This window comes from Acinonyx jubatus, chromosome B1 (genome assembly GCF_027475565.1).
Source record: "Acinonyx jubatus isolate Ajub_Pintada_27869175 chromosome B1, VMU_Ajub_asm_v1.0, whole genome shotgun sequence".
NCBI lineage: Eukaryota > Metazoa > Chordata > Mammalia > Carnivora > Felidae > Acinonyx > Acinonyx jubatus.
In genome coordinates, this window is record NC_069382.1 from 199596956 (window position 1) to 199618803 (window position 21848).

General features: G+C 43.9%; 1 protein-coding gene across 14 annotated transcripts in view; it reads right to left on the reverse strand.

The window, feature by feature from the left end:
- GRK4 (G protein-coupled receptor kinase 4) overlaps positions 1 to 21848 on the reverse strand; it is a 95146-nt gene that overhangs the window by 46166 nt on the left and 27132 nt on the right. For 5 of the 14 annotated variants that reach the window (XR_008296449.1, XM_053217686.1, XM_053217690.1 and 2 more), the window contains exons 2-6: positions 18974 to 19069; positions 12477 to 12589; positions 8589 to 8669; positions 978 to 1007; positions 703 to 806 (exon numbers count right to left, since the gene is read on the reverse strand). Coding sequence is in view for 13 of the 14 variants with exons in the window: in XM_053217686.1 (XP_053073661.1) it covers positions 703 to 806; positions 978 to 1007; positions 8589 to 8669; positions 12477 to 12589; positions 18974 to 19069 (424 nt within the window). In the remaining variant the exon portion in view is untranslated. The remainder of the gene's footprint in view (positions 1 to 702; positions 807 to 977; positions 1008 to 8588; positions 8670 to 12476; positions 12590 to 18973; positions 19070 to 21848) is intronic. The other 9 variants (XM_053217693.1, XM_053217685.1, XM_053217694.1 and 6 more) reach the window with 7 other exon arrangements.

The window sequence follows — 21848 nt, forward strand, 5'->3', positions numbered from 1 at the left end:
CCAGAAACAAGAGGAGGTGAGGAAGAGCCCTCTCCTCAAGTCTGCAGAGAGTACGACCCTGCAGAGAGTATGACTTCAGACTTGCAGCTTCCAGACTGTGAGCATAAAGTTCTGTTGTTCGAAGCCTCCTAAGTCTGTGGGACTTTGTTACGGCAGCCTTGGGAAAAGGACACGGTCCCTGACATAGAGCCGGCACTCAACAAGTACCTGTTGAATGAATGGGTAAGTGATACCCGAATGCTGCCTAACTGTACAAAGGACCACACGTGTCTCAGGCCAGATCACTCCAGAAACCATTCTTTCTTCCTATGTACAGAAGGATGCCAGATTCACTCAAAGTGCTCTGACTCAGAATTTTCCTGTCCACATTGCAAACATCCAGAGAAAAGAAATTTTCAGCGAGTGCCAAGGTCTTTAAAAAACAACATTTTATGCCAGTCTTTTCATCCCAGACACAAGCATTTTAGAAGGCTGAGCTGAGGGGCCAGGGGCCCACAAAACCTGTGCACACACTGGCTCTCCACAATGTGACCCATTTCAGTGTGTCATTTACATCTGTGTGATTATCACCCTTCATTTAGCTCTACCTAGTGACAGTGACCATTTTCTTTTGGAAAGTACTCCAATAAGAGCTTGTCTCCTGCAGGGAGGCCCCCCCGGGAGCCCCCGTCTCAGTCTGTGTAGGGCCGGACTGGTGCTCACCTGGTGCACTCCTCAAAGACGTCCTTGGAGGGGTTCTCCTTCAGTCTCAACCTACATTCTTTCAAAACACGTGAAGGTATTTCTGGTAAAGGGGCTGCCGATTTCTTAGTACAGAACAAATCGAATGCATAACAATTAGTGCTTTCATAATTTACCAATTGTAAACAGAACCTAAAGCTTGCTGTAAAAAAAAAAATTATAACATCAAGTGTATGAAATAACAAGCCAAAATGCCACCTTCACCCTGCACCCCAGTCCCGTTTTCCAGAACTCACTGTGTTGTCCACCTTTTTAGATCTTTCCCTCTGCAAATAAAACCAGAAAGAAAAGCAAAGTTGTCAAGAAGCATCTGTACACCGTTTTCACAGCATTATTCACAACATCCAACCTTTCACATTTAAATATGACGTTAGCTGTGCTTTGTATATGACCTTCATCAGGTTGAGCAAGTTCCGTTCCGTTCCTAATTTGTTGGATACGTGCATTAGGAAGGAGTCTTTGGATTTTGTCAAATGGTTTTTCTGCCTCTACTAAGATGATCATGTGACAGGTTTTGTCCTTTATGAATATGCTCTATTATATTAATTGATTATCAGATGTTGAATCAACTTTGCATTCCTAGAATAAATTTCACTGGGCTTTGGTCATGATTCTTTAAAACTGTGAATCAAATGACTGAATTTTAATATTTGGGAATACTGAAAAGAAAACTAAGAAAAACTAAAAGTGACTGAGAAAAAAGAAAGGCCAGAGTGAATATACACAGTCTTGCCTTACTTTTAGATGACTTAAGAATTCTGCATTGCTGGAATTTGAATAAAGGAGTTCCCTTTTCAAGATGCAAAAAAGGATGCTTGTTGTTTTTAAAGAAAAGACAGGAAAAAGAAAATCTACAATAAGGATGTGACCCATTGTTATTTTTACATAAAGCACAAGAATAGTTTCCCCAGTTGATGTTAAGAAAAAAAAAAAGCTTTCAAGTTCCACCATCTTCAGGCCGCCCATAAACACCCCTCCCTGAGCCACAGAGGCATGTGCACCCCTCCGCTCCCCTTCTACATTTGCTACATCCGTCAGGATTCCTTTTAAATTATGTCTTTTGGTGCACCTGGCTGGCTCAGTCAATACAGCATGCAACTCTTGACCTCAGGGTTGTAGATTTGAGCTCCATGGTGGGTGCAGAGATGACTTAAAAATAAAATCTTTAGAGCATCTGGGTGGCTCACTCAGTTAAGTATCTGACTTCGGCTCAGGTCATGATCTCGCGGTTTGTGAGTGTGAGCCCCGCTTAGGGTAAGCCCTGCTTCTCTCTCTCTCTCTCTCTTTCCCCCTCTCTCTCCCATTCTCTCTCTCTCTCTCTCTCTCTCTCTCTCTCTGTCTCTCTGCCCCTCACTCGCTTGCACCCTCTCTCTCAAAAAATAAAATAAAATAAAACATTTTAAAAATAAATACATAAAGTCTCTCTTCTTTTTTTTTTTTAAATTTTTTTTCAACGTTTTTTATTTATTTTTGGGACAGAGAGAGACAGAGCATGAATGGGGGAGGGGCAGAGAGAGAGGGAGACACAGAGTCGGAAACAGGCTCCAGGCTCCGAGCCATCAGCCCAGAGCCTGACGCGGGGCTCGAACTCACGGACCGCGAGATCGTGACCTGGCTGATGTCGGACGCTTAACCGACTGCGCCACCCAGGCGCCCCTAAAGTCTTTCTTCTTGACAACCTCCCTTGCTATGTCAGTATTTCTTCAGGAAAGGTAAAGGGGAAAAAAGAGGTAACAAAAAGATAAAAGAACTTGATAGGTGCGAGGGAAAGATACTGGCAGAGTAGGAGGCCCCTGGGCTTGCCTTGTCCCAGGAATACAACTGCATAACTAAAGAAATACCCCAGGAGTCGATCTGAAAACTGGCAGAAAAAAATCCACAACTAGAGAAGAGGCCACATCAAAAAAGATAGAAATGTGGGGATGCGGCTTGGGAGAGAAACAAATCATGGCCATGATGGTGGGGAGGGAGTCGTGAAGAAGGAGGAGACAGACCAGCACACAGGGGAGCACATGGGGAAATCGAACCCCAATAGCAATTGGCTTGGAAAGAGACAGGGCCCGAATTTCATGAGTTCTTGCAACCAGTGGGGCTTAAAGCCTGGAGTTTGAAAGGTCAGTATCCCTGGCTCTGGGACAGCTCAGAGGACATTGGGCTGCTCCTGGAGAAAAGGCAGGCAAACAGCCTGCAGACATACACGAGGAAACAGTGATCTGAAGAGCGCCTGGGGCACACAGTGGGGAGGTTAGTTGCTCATCTGGGAGCGTGTCTCAGAGCGGCAGTATTCACAGAGGGACCTCTCTGGGAATAAAGGATCTAGCAGGTGCCATTTCCCTCCCAGGCCCCTCAGCACGAGCACAAAGCCGCCTGCGGGAAACAGTGCAACCCTGACACTCACCACCTAAATTGCTTACACCGGGTCCCCCACCACGCGTTCCAGAAGAACCACCCTTCCCCAGCCACCTGCGCCTCAGTCCCACGTGGCAGGCCCCCTCCCCCAGAAGACTGGCCCAAGCCCATGCCAACACTGGGTCTCCCAACCTGGGAGTTTTCCAGAACCTCTGTTCTGGTGGAGGCAGCAACAGGTCACATTTCACAAGCACACCAGAGAGCACCTAAAATGCATCAAACACTGCACACAACAGGCGAAGAAAGCTTCTGCAGACAGCTGGCCTGAAGGATAAAGTATCTAGGACGTAAGAGCGTGCACACAGCACACACTGGAGACACTCCCGGAAGCGCCAGGGCCTGGGGAACAGGGGACACTGCACTGCGGGGACCTCTTTTTCGTAAGGCCATTACCCTCAAGAACAGGAGGCATAGCTGACTTCCTAACACACAGAAACAGGCACAGAGACATAGACAAAATGAAGAAAGAAAACAAGGCCACAGCCAGACGGCCAAGCAAAACAGATATAAGTAACATGCCTGATGAAGTATTTAAAGCAATGATCATAAGGATACTCATTGGACTTGATAACCACAAATCGAAAACCACTAATAAATGAGTAAAGAAAAAAATGCAAATATATCACTAAAGACAAGCAGCAAACTATGAAAGACAGAAAAACAAGAAAGGATCAGAGAAAATCTTCAGAAATAACCACAAAACAAGTAATAAAATGGCAATAAATACATGTCTATCAGTAATTACTTTGAATGTAAATGGACTAGATGCTCCAATCAAAAGACATAGGGTGACAAAATGGATAAAAAGAAATAAACAAGACCCATCTATATGCTGCCTACAAAGGACTCATTTTAGACCTAAAGACACCAGCAGATTGAAAGTGGGGAGAAAGAAAAATATCTATCATGCAAATGGAGGTCAAAAGAAAGCCAGAGTAGCAAAATTTATATCAGACAAAACAGACTTTAAAACAAAGACTGTAATAGGGGACAAAAAAGGACACTATATAAATAATAAAGGGGGCAAACCAATAAGACGATATAATAATTGTAAATATTTATGCGCCCAACCTGAAACACCAGAATACAGAAAATAGTTCATAACAAACACAAGAGATCTAATCAATAATACATCATCAAAGCCATATATGAAAGACCCACAGCTAATATCATCCTCAATGGGGAAACACTGAGAGCTTTCCCCCTGAGGTCAGGAACATGACAGGCATGTCCACTCTCGCCACTGTTGTTCAGCATAGTGCTGGAAGTCTTAGCCTCAGCAATCAGACAACACAAAGAAATATAAAGCATCCAAATCGGCAGGGAAGAAGTCAAACTTTCACTCTTCACAGATGACCTGATACTCTACATAGAAAACCCGAAAGACTGCTAGATCCATGAATTCAGCAAAGTCACAGGATACAAAATCAATGTGCAGAAATCGGCTGCATTTCTACACACCGATAATGAAGCAGCAGAGAGAGATATCAAGGAATCAATCCCATTTACAATCGCACCAAAAACCATAAGTACCCAGGAATAAACCTACCCAAAGAGGTAAAAGATCTGTACTCTGAAAACTATACAAAGCTTATGGAAAATTGAAGACACAAAGAAATGGAAAAACAATCCGTGCTCGTGGACTGGAAGAACAGATATTGTTTAAAATGTTGAAACAATCTACACATTCAATGCAATCCCTATCAAAATAACACCAGCATTCTTCACAGAGCTAGAACAATACCCAAATTAGTATGGAACCACAAAAGACTCCAAATAGTCAAAGTAATGTTGAAAAAGAAAACCAAAGCTGGAGGTATTACAATTCTAGACTTTAAGCTGTGTTACAAAGCTGTAATCATCAGGACAGAATGGTACTTGCACAAAAACAGCACAAAGATCAATGTAATAGAAAAGAGAACCCAGAAATGGACCCACGTATATGACCAATTAATCTTTGACAAAGCAGGAAAGAGCATCCGATGGAAAAAAGTCTCTTCAGCAAATCGTGTTGGGAAAACTGGACAACGACACACAGAAGAATGAACCTGGACCACTTTCTTTTTTTTTTTTTTTTCAATATATGAAATTTATCGTCAAATTGGTTTCCATACAATACCCAGTGCTCATCCCAAAAGGTGCCCTCCTCAATACCCATCACCCACCCTCCCCTCCCTCCCACCCCCCATCAACCCTCAGTTTGTTCTCAGTTTTTAAGAATCTCTTATGCTTTGGCTCTCTCCCACTCTAACCTCTTTTTTTTTTTTTTTTCCTTCCCCTCCTCCATAGGTTTCTGTTAAGTTTTTCAGGATCCACATAAGAGTGAAACCATATGGTATCTGTCTTTCTCTGTATGGCTTATTTCACTTAGCATCACACTCTCCAGTTCCATCCACGTGGCTACAAAGGGCCATATTTCGTTCTTTCTCATTGCCATGTAGTACTCCATTGTGTATATAAACCACAATTTCTTTAACCATTCATCAGTTGATGGACATTTAGGCTCTTTCCATCATTTGGCTATTGTTGAGAGTGCTGCTATAAACATTGGGGTACAAGTGCCCCTATGCATCAGTACTCCTGTATCCCTTGGGTAAATTCCTAGCAGTGCTATTGCTGGGTCATAGGGTAGGTCTATTTTTAATTTTCTGAGGAACCTCCACACTGCTTTCCAGAGTGGCTGCACCAATTTGCATTCCCACCAACAGTGCAAGAGGGTTCCCGTTTCTCCACATCCTCTCCAGCATCTATAGTCTCCTGATTTGTTCATTTTGGCCACTCTGACTGGCGTGAGGGGATATCTGAGTGTGGTTTTGATTTGTATTTCCCTGAGAAGGAGCAACGTTGAGCATCTTTTCATGTGCCCGTTGGCCATCCGGATGTCTTCTTTAGAGAAGTGTCTATTCATGTTTTCTGCCCATTTCTTCACTGGGTTAGTTTTTCGGGCGTGGAGTTTGGTGAGCTCTTTATAGATTTTGGATACTAGCCCTTTGTCCGATATGTCATTTGCAAATATCTTTTCCCATTCCGTTGGTTGCCTTTTAGTTTTGTTGGTTGTTTCCTTTGCTGTGCAGAAGCTTTTTATCTTCATAAGGTCCTAGTAGTTCGTTTTTGCTTTTAATTCCCTTGCCTTTGGGGATGGGTCGAGTAAGAGACTGCTATGGCTGAGGTCAGAGAGGTCTTTTCCTGCTTTCTCCTCTAGGGTTTTGATGGTTTCCTGTCTCACATTCAGGTCCTTTATCCATTTTGAGTGTATTTTTGTGAATGGTGTGAGAAAGTGGTCTAGTTTCAACCTTCTGCATGTTGCTGTCCAGTTCTCCCAGCACCATTTGTTAAAGAGACTGTCTTTTTTCCATTGGATGTTCTTTCCTGCTTTGTCAAAGATGAGTTGGCCATACGTTTGTGGGTCTAGTTCTGGGGTTTCTATTCTATTCCATTGGTCTATGTGTCTGTTTTAGTGCCATGGACCACTTTCTTACACCAGACACAAAAATAAACTCAAAACGGATGAAAGACCTAAATGTGAGACAAGAAATCCATCAAAATCCTACAGGAGAAAACAGGCAGCAACCTCTTTGACCCTGGCCGTGGCAACTTCTTACTTGACACATCTCCAGAGGCAAAGGAAGTAAAAGCAAAAATGAACTACTTTTCCAAAGAAGACATCCAGATGGCCAACAGACACATGAAAAGATGCTCAACGTCACTCATCATCAGGGAAATACAAATCAAAACCGCAGTGAGATGCCACCCCACACCTGTCAAAATGCCTAAAATTAACCACTCAGGAAACAACAGATGTTGGCAAGGATGCAGAAGGGGGAACCCTTTTGCACTGTTGGTGCAAATGGAAACTGGTGCAGTCACTCTGGAAAACGATATGAAGGTTCCCCCAAAAGTTAAAAATTAATAGGTAGGTAGGTAGTTAAAGAACTATCCTACAATCTAGTAATTGCACTACTGGGTATTTACCCAAAGAACACAAGAATACAAGAACACTAATTCAAAGGGATACATGCACCTCTGTGTTTATAGCATCGTTATCTACAATAGCCAAACTATGGAGGCACCCGAGTGTCCATCGACTGATGAATGGATAAAGAAGATGTGGTACATGGTGTATACAATGGAATATTACTCAGCCATGAAAAACGAATGACATCTTACTTGCAACGACATGGATAGAGCTAGAGAATATAATGCTAAGTGAAATTCATCAGAAAAAGACAAATACCATGTGATTTTACTCATATGTGGAATTTAAGAAACAAAAGAGATGAACACGCGGGAGGGGGAAGAAAGAGAGGGAAGCAAACCATAAGAGACTCTTAATGATAGAAAACAAACTGATGGTCACCAGAGGGCAGGTGGGATGGTGGGAGAAATAGATGATGGAGATTAAGGATAACACTCAGGGGGAAAATTAAACCAATGTTTCAATGATTCATTCTATAATCATTGTGAATACAGCTATACAATAATTTCAATGTCAAAATTATTTTTAATGTAAAAAAAAAGGTTTATTCCTGTTGTCAAAAAAATAATCCTATTCAGTGATTTAAGTTCAAAAATAAAAAATAAACGAGCTCAATGCAACTTCCCATCAATTCCTCCCAATCAGTGACTTGGGGGTATCTTTAACTACGTGGATGCTGTAGCAGCTGTGTTGGAAAAGAATGATCTAGGAGCCATGGTAGTGAGACTGGAGGCTAAGACAAACGCAAGCTCTGGAGTCAAAACCTATCCGGTCCGAACCACACCTCTGCCTCTGCCGATTGTGCGTATATCTCTGTACCCACCTGCTAGTCCACTGGCCTTCTCCCCTTGTACCAGCGAGCTCCCCCTGCTTGATGGCTCCACCATCCTCAGTGAGCCAGGCTCAACAACCGAATATTTTGGACTCAAACTCACTACGCTGTTCTCCAACCCCATCTCTACACGTTTGATGCCTGGCCCTGGCACTTCCCAGCTGTGTAACCTTTGGGAAGTCACTCAACCACTCGGATCTTCAGTCTTCTCATATGAAAATAGACATAATAATGTACCCAACTCAGAGGACTCTTACTTGTTACATGTACATGGCTTAGAGCGGTTTTCTAAACTGTAAGAATCTACCAAGTCAAAAATCATAGAAACTAAGACTCATTAAAGCTTTTAGGAGAAAAATATTATTTTCGGTCCAAGACAGACACATGAAATTCTCTAATTCTGTATTCTGTTTGAGGATACAGAAACTTTTAAATTCGTTGAATCAACTTTCTAAGAGATTTGTTAATTTCCTCACGGATTCAAAAGAAAATGCATACGAGGAGTATTTATAAGAAATTAAAGTTTTTAACATACTTGCCATATCTTACCCAACTAAGTAAAAATGGTTATGTACTCTAATTATTTCAGCAAGTATTTACAACTCTGCGCATGTAAAGAAGAAAACGCACCTCAGCAGCACTGAAGAACGTGTCTAAGATGGACAGTCCATAACTTCTGCGGTCTTCGTCATCAGCCACTTCATATTCTGCCTGATGGTAGAGATGAGAACAAAGAAAAATGGTAGTTAAGCTTCGCCGGCTTCACAGTGTTTCAAATTCTCTGACATACACAATTCACTTAGGACCCTACGAACCACAGAGTAGCTCTAACTGATTTGATATTGATCAAGGATCTGCAGCTCTTCTTTGGGCAACTAATGGCAACGAGGGGAGATAACAGTTTTCTTTAAAGGGTGAGTCATGCAGTAGAGCAACACATCCAGTAATGCTCTGTCATACTACACTTTCAGCCCGTACATGTGGCCAAGTAAAATAGAATCAAATAAACAGCTTGGGTTGTTCTAGGCAATAGCATTTTAGAAATGCCCAAGAGGCACTTCAGGAGAACCTGAGTGCAGAGCTCCCAGAGAAGTCACATCCCTTCACAGGTGTCAGATGAGGGACCTTAAGAGAGGACACTACCACACAGGCCAGAAAACGGAGGAAAGGTCAAGGCAGAACCTGATCGATATCTAAGCACCTACAAAGGATAGGCAAGGAAGAAGCAGAAGAAAGAGAAGAGAGAAAACCAGAGGAGAAATCATAAAAGCCTGGATAAGAATTTCAAGAAGAAGGTACTCGACAATGTCAACAGACCTGGAGACTCAGGCATGAGGAGGCCTCCGTGCAGCCACCGGGCTCTGCAAGTCGGGGCCTCAGAAGAGCAGTGAAACTAGCCAGATGGGGCCGAAGAGGTTGGTGAGGAAACAAAGACCAAAGGAAGTGCGTCGACTGAGCCTCACACTTGCTGCCACGGCCAGGAGCCTCCCCAACACAGGAGCCACGGCCATCAGGCTGACGGCCAGCCAGAGCCAGCTTCACGTTCTGTGCTCAAGGGCACTACTCACCTTGACTGGGAACTAGACACTGTTTACTTAAAGAACCTTCAACTTACATTCTGGATGCTAGATGGCACGTAATGAGTGGGAGAGAAAGCCCTGTGATTTTGTGACCATCTTTTGACACATCAGCCTGGCAGGCAGCAGTGTCCAGTTATTCCAACACGAATCTAGTCATTGCCGAGCTGGGCTCTGCAGACGTGATTAAACTCTTTACCAGTGACTTCAAGTAAAGGATATTATTTTAGATAATCTGGGAGGGACTGATTCAGTCAGCTGAAAGGCACGTTAAGGCCAGAGCTGAGGCTTCCTCAGAGGAGTTCTACCTGAGGACAGCAGCTTCTCTCCTTTTGGAGGGTTCCCTCCTGCCCTACAGATTTCAGACTCTCCTGACCAGACCTCACAGTCATGTAAGCCAATTCCTCGCAATAGATCTCTTAATAAATATCTCCTCTTGGCTCTGTTTCTCTCACTGAACACTGACACAGAGGCCCTTAATTCAGTCGACAAACACGGAGCAGAGAAGAGAGCGAACAGCCATGCCAGGCGCCAGGAGGCAGAGAGATCAGACGCCATGTCTGCACTCCAGAAGCTCCAAGGACCTGTAACCACCTCCCACAAGGGTGGTTCCAGGAGCAAGTGCCCCACGCACGGCCTCATCAGGTGTCATCATCGCCCCACACAGCTAGCGCCAAAACCAGACCAGAGCAGAACCTGTCACGCCAGTCAACTGGCGGTCCCCAGTCTCGTAACACCGCCAGGAGGTCCAAACCTGAACCAGCTTTAGCAAAGCAGCTTAGCCATCTTGAAATAAAGAAGAATCACAGGTCCTTAAATTCTTAAAATACAGCAGCTTGGCAAATATAAGCCAATGCACGAAGACATATCCACACTCCACTCCTGGACAAGGGTAAGGCGTGCCCCACCACACCAAGTTCTGGCTGGAAAACAGAATTACCTCCTTTCAAAGCCCTGTCTTATCCTAGTAAAGGTGCCAGGAAGGAAAGGGCTGCAGGAGCTCCAGGGAGAGTAGGTAAGAGTCTCACACGCTTTTCTGAAAGAATGCAGGTGTACTCCATTCTACTGTGCTTTGCTTTATTGCACTTCACAAATAATGTGCTGTGTTTTTTTGTTTGTTTTTGTTTTTTGGGTTTGTTTTGTTTTGTTTTGTTTTGTTTTACAAATTGAAGGTTTGTAACAACCCTGCAACCAGCAAGTCTATTGGTGTCATTTTTCCAACATCACTTGCTCAGGTCATGTCTCTGTGTCATATTTGGAAATGTCTGCTATATTTCAAGCTTCTTCATCATTATTATGTTTGTTGCGGTGATCTGTGATCAGTGCTCTTTGATGTCACTTGTAACTGTTTGGGGGCGACATGAACTGCACTCATATGAGGCTTGATAAATGCGGTGCGTGTTCTTACTGCTCCACGGACCGGTCATTCCCTCTCTCTCCCTCTCTTTCCTGGGACACAGCAGTATTGAAATTAGGCCAGTTAATAACACTACAATGGCTTCTAAGTGTTCAAGCAAAAGAAGAGCCAATCAATGTGGCAAACTTGTGTTTTGTCTTATTGTGAGACACAGCCAGAGACACCCCAAGTCAGCAACCCCCACCATGGTCAGTCAGCAGCCATGGAGACCAAAGCAAGACCCTCCACCAGCAAAAAGATGACAGCTTGATGAAAGGTCAGATGACAGCATTTTTAGCAGCAGAGTATTTTTTAATTAAGGTATATACATTGTTTTTTTAGAATAATGTTATTGTACAATTGATAGATTACAGTATAGTGTGGACATAACTTTTTTTTAATGTTTATTTATTTTTTTGAAAGAGAGTGACAGAGGATCTGAAGCTGGCTCCAGGCTCTGTGCTGACAGCAGAAAACCCGATGCGGGGCTCGAACCCACCAACCATAAGATCATGACCTGAGCCAAAGTCAGGACACTTAACCGACTGAGCCACCCAGGTGCCCCTAGACATAACTTTGATATGCAACGGGAAACAGAAAAGTTCATTTGATTCACTTCATTGCGATATTCACTTGTAGGGACTAAGTTTAAGAATTCCCTGAGTTTGCACCAATGGGTTAACAGGACTCAGGGCGGAAAGCCACCACAGGGCAAAAGTGCCCCCAGTGTAGAGCAAAGCATGGAGCGGAAAGCCGCTTCCACAGGACGAAAGCGTCCGAGAACGGGTAGAAGTGGAAAGCCCCACAGCAGGATGAAAATGTCCAGAACTAATTAGCAAGAAAAATGCCTTGTCAACCCTGGGGTAGCATGCTCTGACACTGCCCCTAGATAATTTAAGATAAACAGACACGGTGCCTGGTGCCTGCAGTAAACAGCCGTCTGCTCTGTGCCAGGACTCTGATTTGTGTTGACCCTAACCCCTAACACTGCATACCTTTGAAACCCCCTTCCTCTCACACACGAGTTAATGATCACTGTTTTATCGTCTCTTTCTGCATGTCCATCACATTTGTAAGCCTTCTGATCCTAGTGAATACGGAGCAAGGACCCTTACTCTGGGCTCTTGTCTCCTCTCCAACATTAGCCTGTCTCGTGTTTAATTCTGCATCCACTCTCTTGCTGGACAAGAGAGAACTCCAGACTCAAAGTCTGCAACATTCGCTTCACTGACATGGTCTGGAACTGGACCTGACCTGCAATATCTCCAAGTGTGCCTGCACTGACCATATGTTAGAAGGAGGGTCACCTGCTTCCAGACCCCAGCTGGCCCCAGACAACTGAAACCTGGAAGGCAAAACTGCAGACAAGAGGGAATATTATATAGGGACTTCCATACCAAGGTAACATGACACCAAGAAACTAGTTTATCCCCTCTTACCATCATTGCCAAGGTCTACTTAACTTAGATCAAAGTTTTTAGATCGAGTCTCTTAATTTTCAAAAGCACAAGACTGGGTGGTTCAACACTGAGATAAATTGCTCACCACTACGTCTAGGAATTTGATGTATATCTTTAGATCATGTCTTGTATCACAGAATTGCCTGAAGAGAAGTCTTCCTATTGGCTGCTTGTCACAAAGGCTGTTATAATCCTTTTCTGGGTGGAGAAAGGGGATAAGAAATGAACAAATATATTCATTACAATTCAGAAAGTGATTTTCTGAGCCTGCCATTTTCACCTGATAAAATAAAATCAATAATCGTATTTGCAGTATTTTTTTTTAACTACTGGTTTGTTTACTAATCTAGACTGGGTTATCATGAATATTTATAATCCATCCACAGAGCAAAAGGTAGCTGGAAGAATTGATAAAAGTGTGTGAAGCAAACTGGAAATGTCCCTGCTCCCCTTCAAAAGGATTTATGTAGGGGAGCAGTATTCCCTGGGGAACTGAGCAGTCAAGATCACAGTGAAGGAAAAAGGGGGCAAGAAAGAGACCTGGCCCTGTCCTTGTACAGGCCTACCCCCCCAGTGTGTTTGGGACAAATTGTATGTGGTGAAATACATGACAGGATGTACTAAATTACATTTTTTTAAATTCTTTGCCATTTTGCTACCATTTTACACTTTTACAAGTTACAAACATTATATATTCTTAATTATTTTTTTTTAAAGACACACACTGAGATTTTATTTTATTTTAGAGAGAGAGAGTGAGTACGTGCGTAAGTTGGGGGAGGGGCGGTTAGAGGGAGAGAGAGAGAATCTTAAGCAGGCTCTATGCCCAGTGCAGACTCCTACTCTGGGCTCGATCTCACAACCATGAGATCATGACCTGAGCTGAAATCAAGAGTCAGACACTGAACCGACTGAACCATGCAGGTGCCCCTCTGCTTAATTGTTTTTCAACTGTTTTTTTTTTCTTTTCAGTGGGATAATATGTTATATACCTTAACCTTACCCCAAACACTGATACTGTTTTGAGAACAAGGCACTAATATTTAGTCAAAGTATCTAGAGGGATATAAAACAAAAATGATGGGAGTGCCAGAGTGACTCAGTTGGTTAAGTGTCCAATTCTTGATCTCAGCTCAGTTCTTGATTTCATGGTCGTGAGTTCAAGTTCCACAATGGGCTCCACTCTGGGCACAAAGCCTACTGAAAACAAACAAACAAACAAACAAACAAACACAAAAATGTTATGTTCAAAATAGGCTAATTTAAAAATTGAGAAAATCAGTTGCTCTGAACCTGAAATGAATGTTATGTTCAGGTACTCTTTTTTTTTTTTTAATGTTTTTAAACGTTATTTTTGAGACAGAGAGAGACAGAGCATGAACAGGGGAGGGGCAGAGAGAGAAGGTGACACAGAATCTGAAACGGGCTCCAGGCTCTGAGCTGTCAGCACAGAGCCCGATGTGGGGCTCAAACTCACGGAGTGTGAGATCATGACCTGAGCCGAAGTCAGACACTTAACCGACAGAGCCACCCAGGCACCCCTCAGGTACTCTTAAAGTGGCCCTAAAGCTGAAGAATTAAATAAAATTTGTGAAAAATAAGCAAGCCATAACAAATTCCTCAATTAACAGGTTTGTTAATGCCAAGTAATTAGTGGAATCTAAATCCGACTTCGGATCGCTGAATTTGCATATAGAAAAGGATATGCAAGGATGTAGATATTTTGGTTGCCAGTGCATAATCGCTTGTTTCAACAAACAACAGTTTTGCAGAGGAAGGCGCTGCAAAGCCTATGGCCAGAGTTCAACATGTGCGGTGGGAGACCCCTGTGGGACATCCCGGGTTTAAGCACTGCTCCATAAGGACACCCGGGGAGCTCAGTCAGTTAAGCCTCTGGCTCTTGACCTCAGCTCAGGTCATGCTCTCAAGGTTTGTGGGATCGAGACCCAAGTGGGGCTTCGTGGAGACTGCTTAGGATTCTGTCTCTCCCTCACTCTCTGACCCTTCCCTGCTCTCTCTCCCTCTAACCCCTCCCCCGTTCATGTGCACACAGGCTCACTCTCTCTCTCTCTCTCAAAATAAATAAACTTAAAAAAAAAAAAAAGTTTTGTTTTGTTTGAAAAAGAACTGCTCCAGAGCCCAGATGTGGGGAAGAGAGCGACACAGGAGGAGGAAGCCACCGCAGCGGTCAGGAGGGAACAGCCTGGCAGGGAAGACAACGTTACGCTCCAGCTTAATCTGGTTTATCTGGTAAAGCCAAACATCTGAAGTTTACGGGGGTGGGGGCGTAACTGTGGGTACATAGTTGAGATTGTTTTGCATTTTATATTTACATCTATCCTTAGACGCTAAAAATACTTGGTTAGAGATGGATTCCATTCAAACTTTCCAAATTCATTTCTTGATTACCCTTAATTTCATCTGCAACTCTGTTAGATAGGAGTCCTTACTTGTAAGGGAAGCTACCTAAATGGCTCTACAAGTCTTAATTCCGGTTCAGCAGGAAGAACGTTAAGATCCTAAAGCTCAGATACCGTATAAATTTCTATCCTAACTATAAAATCTCTGAGGAAATGATCACATGATGCAAGCCACATTTGCTGAAAGATCTTTAAAAACATAAACACAGGGTAACAGCCCCTTGGATGTTTCTGGAAGGAAGCGGGGCAAAATCAAAGAGCACGAGGAGGTCTAGGACAAGGCCGGGTCACGTGACACGCGCCTCGCTCCGTCTGGAAAATGACGCTGCCGCCCTCTGCCCACAGCGCTGGGTAAGGGCAGGGACTGGTGGGACTCCCCACACACACCTGGGTGAACGGGCTGTCCATCAATGGGAGTTTGATTCTGGGGACAGGCCGGTCCTGCAGCGTGGTGAGCAGGCAGCAGGGACGTTCAGACTGGACAGCACTGATGTGGGCACCTCACGGGAAAAGGTCTAATTTTACCCAGTCCAATCGTCTTAGATTGGCTCAGGTACATTAGCAAAAACGATGCATGGCTCCAAGAGACCTTAATTCTAGTCTTCCCCTTGTATTTGGGTGGTGGGAACATAGGTGATTATTTAGTCAATAAAGTCCTTTTTCTATTTCAAAATATTTCATCACACAATTTTCTCCATCCTGCAGTAATTCAATATTTTCACACTGATGACATTAACAGCAGAACCCTAGAGAAATGACAGCAACATCACAAAACCCGTGGGAAGTAATATAATCAGGGAATTAAAAAAAAAAAAAAGTTTCTCTAAACCAGTCGAAAACAAACCTGGCATTTAAATAATCACAAAAACTGTAAATCTATTTCCTTTTACCTTATCTGGCTCACAATTCTATTGGTGATTTCACCTTTCCATGCATTAGATTTCACATGTTACTAAATCAAACACTATAAACCACAGAGATGCGCCACGAAATATGTGTCAGAAGCAGCAGCCACCCTCTTTCCGTCTTCCCGTCAGAAGCCCTGGTCCTGCAGGAACCGGAAGATCCAGCTTCTTCTTTTGACCCCTCAGAGGCTGCACAGTGAACCATCTACTGTCCCGGCCATGGGTGAGCAGACACCCCACAGGGAGTTCAGGCCACAGAGAGGGGAAGAGCCCTGCCGTGGTAGACAGGGACAGGGAGGGCCAGCACCGGAGACTTCCAGGTCGGAGCCCTCAGGGCACCAGAGTCAAAGCCCGCTCCCCGAGAGGCACTCTCCCATGGGCAGCGTAGGGAGGGGAGCCAGCCACATGAGACACTGGGGTTTCTAAGTGCACCAAATTCTGAGGCAAGGATGAGCCACTTACAAAAGCTCTCTTGCTTACTTTCAAAGTGATCCTCCTTCAGTAAAAACACTAACTCTAAGTTTTATAGCTCATGGATTCTCTACAAGCCACCAATTTAGAACAACCCAAGGATGAACATTAGAAAGACCCAGCATGCGCCTACTACTGCACTAAATCAGACACACACGTAAACTAATAAAATAAACGAAGAGCTGCATACAAAGTAGAGGGTATCTGAGTGGAAACATCGTTTTATTCAGTGAGAAAGTCGGCTTGTACATCTTCCCTGAAGCAACTGCACTAATGTCACCAATTCACCCATTCCTTCATTCATTCACTTCACGAAACTGTGGGTGAAACAGAGACCTTGACCTTGGGATAAGTCCAGTGGCCGCTTGACCTCTCCGCTGACATGCCCACCAACCTGGGGCCACCCTGGCCCCCAGTTCTCTGGACCCATCCGCTCCCCAGACTGCGCACAGACCCCCCTGGCTGTTCCTCCTTGGTCTGCTTTGCCCGAGCCACACCAGGATGTGAGGTCCTCTGAACCTGGTCAAGGGCCCTTTCTCCTCTTCCTGTCTCTAGGGAGAGCTTATCCACTCCCAGTCATGACCGCTAACCGCCATTGGGACACGGAGCTCTCCCAGACCCAAACTCTTCCGATCTCTAAACATGAATGTGCCCCTTCCGTCCAAACAGAGCTCCTCACACCACGGACCCGATCTCAGTGGGTGGACCAGACGTGGAAGCCACCCTTAGCACCTCTACCCTTCCTACCTCCACATGTAAATCCAACTGATTCTACTTCCTAAACATCTCTCATGGCCATCCAATTTGGTCCCCTCCATCCCATGCCAAGCTGCCATCATTTCTTGCTCACACAAGGGCGACAGTCTCTCCCGTGGCCTTCCTGCCTCTCTATCTACCCTGTCAATTACATGCCTCACCCTGAAGCCTGAGACGCCCTCCAGAGACGTGCGTCTACTTACATCATCCCTCTGCTGGAACTCTGACAACGCCACCTTTCTAACGAGATGAATGCCTTTACCAGGCCTACAAACCCTGCCTCCCTCCTCTCCTCTCATCCAGTGCCACTTTCCTTCTCCACCTCTCTGCTCTGGTACGACTGGCCTTTCCGATGTCCCTGGGAATTGCCATGCTCCGTCTCACTTTGGGGCCCTTGTACTTACCCAGCAGGTGAGAACTTTTCCTTCAGAGGGCTTACTGCAATTTGTAATTGTGCTTATTTCTGCAATGATTTATTTCATAACTATCTCTGCCAAGAGGTCAGAAGTCATGTCTGCTTCTTAGCCACTGTTATTGGTGGCACCATTCCCAGTGCTTGGTACACAGAAGCAAATAAATGCTGACATTTAAAAGTTAACTAATGGAGTGGTACACCTTAGGCTCATACAATGTTATATGTAAATTATATCTCAATAAAAATAAAATTAATTTTTAAAAAAATGAAAATAAAAATTAATTTTAAATATAAAATATAAATAATAAATATAAAATAAAAATAAAAATTAATTTTTAAAAGCATGAAATGGCAGGGGGGAAGGTTAACTAATGGGATATTTAATCTCATTTACTTCATTCTATGTACTAAAACCTACCCCCCAAAGAATCAGAAGTATACAGAGGTAATTTATATGCAAATATACATGGATATATTTCTATGATCCTATGAATATATTCAATAGCATAAATAACCCCAAAGTAAAGCTTATAATATCTTAATTATAATGCATGCGTCAAATAATGGAATCAATCTTTGTATTAATCACTTGGGGCTACATGCAGAGAAAAATTACTATTAACACTATGGATCAAGTATCAGCTGACCCAAAGAAGCATGGCCAATAATCACATAAAAAGATGCTCAACATCATTCGTCATTAGTGAAATGCAAATCATACCGGCTAGGCTAACTATAATGAAAATAGCGTTGGCAAGGATGTGGAGAAACTGGAACTCTCGTATATTGCCGGTGGGAATGTAAAATGTGCAGCTGCCTTTGGAAAACAGTTTGCCAGTTCCTCAAGAGGTTAAGAAAAAGTTAAGCTTAGAGTTACCATCTGTAATAGGCTGAATAACAGCCTTCCCAAGGTATCAGGTCCTCATCCCTATAAATACGACCTTATTTGAAGGAAAAAAAAAAAAAAGAGAGAGAGCCTTTGCAAATATGATTATTTGCAAGGATCTTGAGATGGACGACTGTCCTGATTATCTGAGTGGGCTCTAAATGCAAACACGTGTATCCTTACAAGTGCCCAGAAATAAACATTCACCTTCACAGTCAGTTGATTTTGATAAAGGTACTAAGACAATTCAATAGTCATTCAATGAATGGTTCTGGAACAACTGGATATCCAATGCAAGAAAATGAAACTGGATCCCTTAAAAATGGCTAAAATGGTCATTTTAATGTGTACTCTACCACAAACACAAACACTTGTACATCAATGTTTCTAGCAGCATTATTCATAATAGACAAAAAGAAAAAAAAAAGGAAGCAACTCCTCTATCAACTGATGAATGGATAAACAAGAAGTGATATAACCATACAGTGAAATGTTACTTCCCAAGAAAAAGGAATTAAGTACTGATTCATGCTACCACATGGATGAACCTTGAAAACATTGTGTTCACTTCTAGAGAGATGATTAGTTGGGTCATGGGGAGAGGAAATTTTACTATATTACTCTTCTGTCCTATATAGAACAATGTGCACATATTACTTCTTAAAAGAATAACACCTAACGAATGGTACAGTGCCCGACGTGGGCCCCAGACTGGCACTATTTACTCACCAATGGAACATCTAAGCTCGCTGCACTGGCTGACAGGGGGCAGCTTCAGCATTTCCCTCCATTTTTTACTACGACCTCTTTTTTTGCCATATCCTCCTAAATTGGGGGAAAAAGTATTTTTTTAATGATCAGAAATATCCAATATCTGTTTGAGTAGTTCGGTACCCATCGCGAGTAAAAATACAGTCTTAAAACAATTGGTCTTATCTAGAAGTCAGCTTGACAGAGTATAAAAATCCCAAGTGATACAATTAGTCACCGGCTCTATCATTTAGAAACTGTGTGACCTTGACCTTCCATAAGTAACTCTGCTGAGCCTCGGCTTCCAAATTTGTAAACCGGACGTAACATATCATACATGGCTGCATACCTAGTATGAATCAAACACCTGCAAAGTACAGGAAATACAATCCCACCCTTCCATTCTAGCGCGGGAGGTTTTAAAAAAACAACCAAAAAGCAGTTAATGATAAGTGATTAAAATATTAGCCAATCACACAGCGCTAAGTGGTATGAAACAAAATCAAGCAAGGTGAAGGTGAGATCAGAGAAGGCCTCTCAAGAGGGTCAAGCTTAGGCAGAGGCGTGAAGGATGTGAGGGAGTGAGTCTCTGGAAGATCTGGACGAAGAGTGTCCCCTAGAGAGACAAGAATGGTGGGAAAAGCTCTCAGGTCGTGTTTTTAGCAGATGGCAGGCACACTTGCGGTAAGCGGAGCATAGAGAGGCAAGAGTCTCTATGTTGTTTGTACATCTGAAACTAAGGTAATGTTGTGTGTCAACTATACTCAAATAGAAGAAAATTTTTAATAGATAAGTAATGAAAATCTAAAAAGATAATATTTTAGAAAGATCTTTTTATTTTTTTTTAATTTTTTTTCAACGTTTTTTATTTATTTTTGGGACAGAGAGAGACAGAGCACGAACGGGGGAGGGGCAGAGAGAGAGGGAGACACAGAATCGGAAACAGGCTCCAGGCTCTGAGCCATCAGCCCAGAGCCCGACGTGGGGCTCGAGCTCCCGGACCACGAGATTGTGACCCGGCTGAAGTCGGACGCCCAACCGACTGCGCCACCCAGGCGCCCCTAGAAAGATCTTTTTAAATAAGCGCCTTAAAAAAAAAATTTGGAACGCCTGGGTGACTCAGTTGGTTCAGCATCCTACTTGGGCTCAGGTCATGATCTCATGGTTTGGGAGTTCGCTCTGTGCTGACAGCTCGGAGCCTGGAGCCTGGAGCCTGCTTCGGATTGTGTCTCCCTCTCTCTCTGCCCCTCCCCTGCTCTCTCTCTGTCTGTCTGTCTGTCTCTCACAAATAAACATTAAAAATAAAACCTCAGAGAAATTAGAACCTTCCATTTTAAGCCTTCTGAGGAGCTGAGATTTTACCAAATTTCATCCAAGAGAAAATATCACAGTTTTGGTGAGTGTGATTGGAACGAACGGGGAAAGCCACGTTCCGGGAAGTGACGAGCTCGGCCTTGACCACCGCGAGCAGAGAACTGAGAGAAAGCCACCTGGAGGACAGCGGCATGGGCGAGCTCAGGACAGAAGGCCTGAGCTGGAGACGCGGATTCGACGGCCAAACGGATACTGGTTGGACACGCAGGGGCTTCTTCCGTGGCCTTTTCGCTCCTCCTCTTACCACCCCTCCACCACCCCACTGCAACTGGGATCGGGACTCCGGACTTGTGTCGCGACTGTAGGCTACACAGAGGTCCCAGAACACCTCAAGGCCAACATGTTCAAACCAGACTCCATTTATCTTCCCCTCGAATTCAACCCTCTTTCCACACACTACGCCTCGAGTGGAGCTGGAAACTGCAGCACTAATTCTGTCTCTGAAGTGCCCCACCCATTTATTCAGAAAGCATTTGCAGCTGAAGTCCCGTGTGCGGGGCACTGTCCGGGCACCAGGCACACAGTGGAGGGTCAGGTGGCCAGCGCTGCCTTCAGAGGCTCTCCTGTCCCCTACTCTCCTTGCCCACGCTATTAAAAGATCATTAGCCTCTTCTTCTGACTGGCCTTCCTACCTCTGGTCTTCCCTTCCAGAGCCTCCTCCATACTGCCTTCCACGGTTACTTTCCTAAAATGCAAGTAACAGCCCCCTCCTGAGTCGAGGGATGAAGCAGAATAGAGCACAGCCCTGCCTACCATCATTCCACAGGCACACCATCCCCGAGCCACACTGTCCACAAAGGTCCCAAAGAAGCAAAAGCAGGTTCCATCCTGGACTGTCACCCTGGGCTTATTACTGTAGGCAAATCTCTACTCAGCTCAGGCAGAACCACCCCCACACAGCCTGCCCCGCCTTCCTAGGGAGATGCAGGGACTCCTTCCTCTCCATACCTTTTGCATCTTGAAAACACCTTCATTAAATCTCGATGGCAGGTTCTAGGTCAGTGGCCTCACTCTCAGTGTATCTCCAGCATTCAAAAAATGATCGAAGGAATAAATAAATGGACCTCCAGGTGCCCAGCACACTACGAGCAGTATACCGCACACAGCAGACACTAAAGGAAAAAGCTGGAGATGCTGACTACAGAGTATGGGTCAGAGGAAGGATGAAACTGCCAAGGTCTAAGAGGAGGAGGAGGAAGTTAGTTTACTGAGTATTTGTTATGTGCTGGGCACCTTTCCAGAAGCGTCATAAATATATTGACTCATTGAATCATCCCTCGTCCTGTGATGAAAACACTACTACTATCCGATTTTCTCAGATAAGGGACCAAAGCAAACGGGTCACATAACTTGTCCAACATGCCACAACCAGTGAGATGCGTGGGTCTGCCCCACTCCAGGAATCCTGTTTAATCATTACTGCTATTAAGAAGAAAAATGGTGTAACAAAGCCTTTTTTTAAAAGTACACAAACATTTAA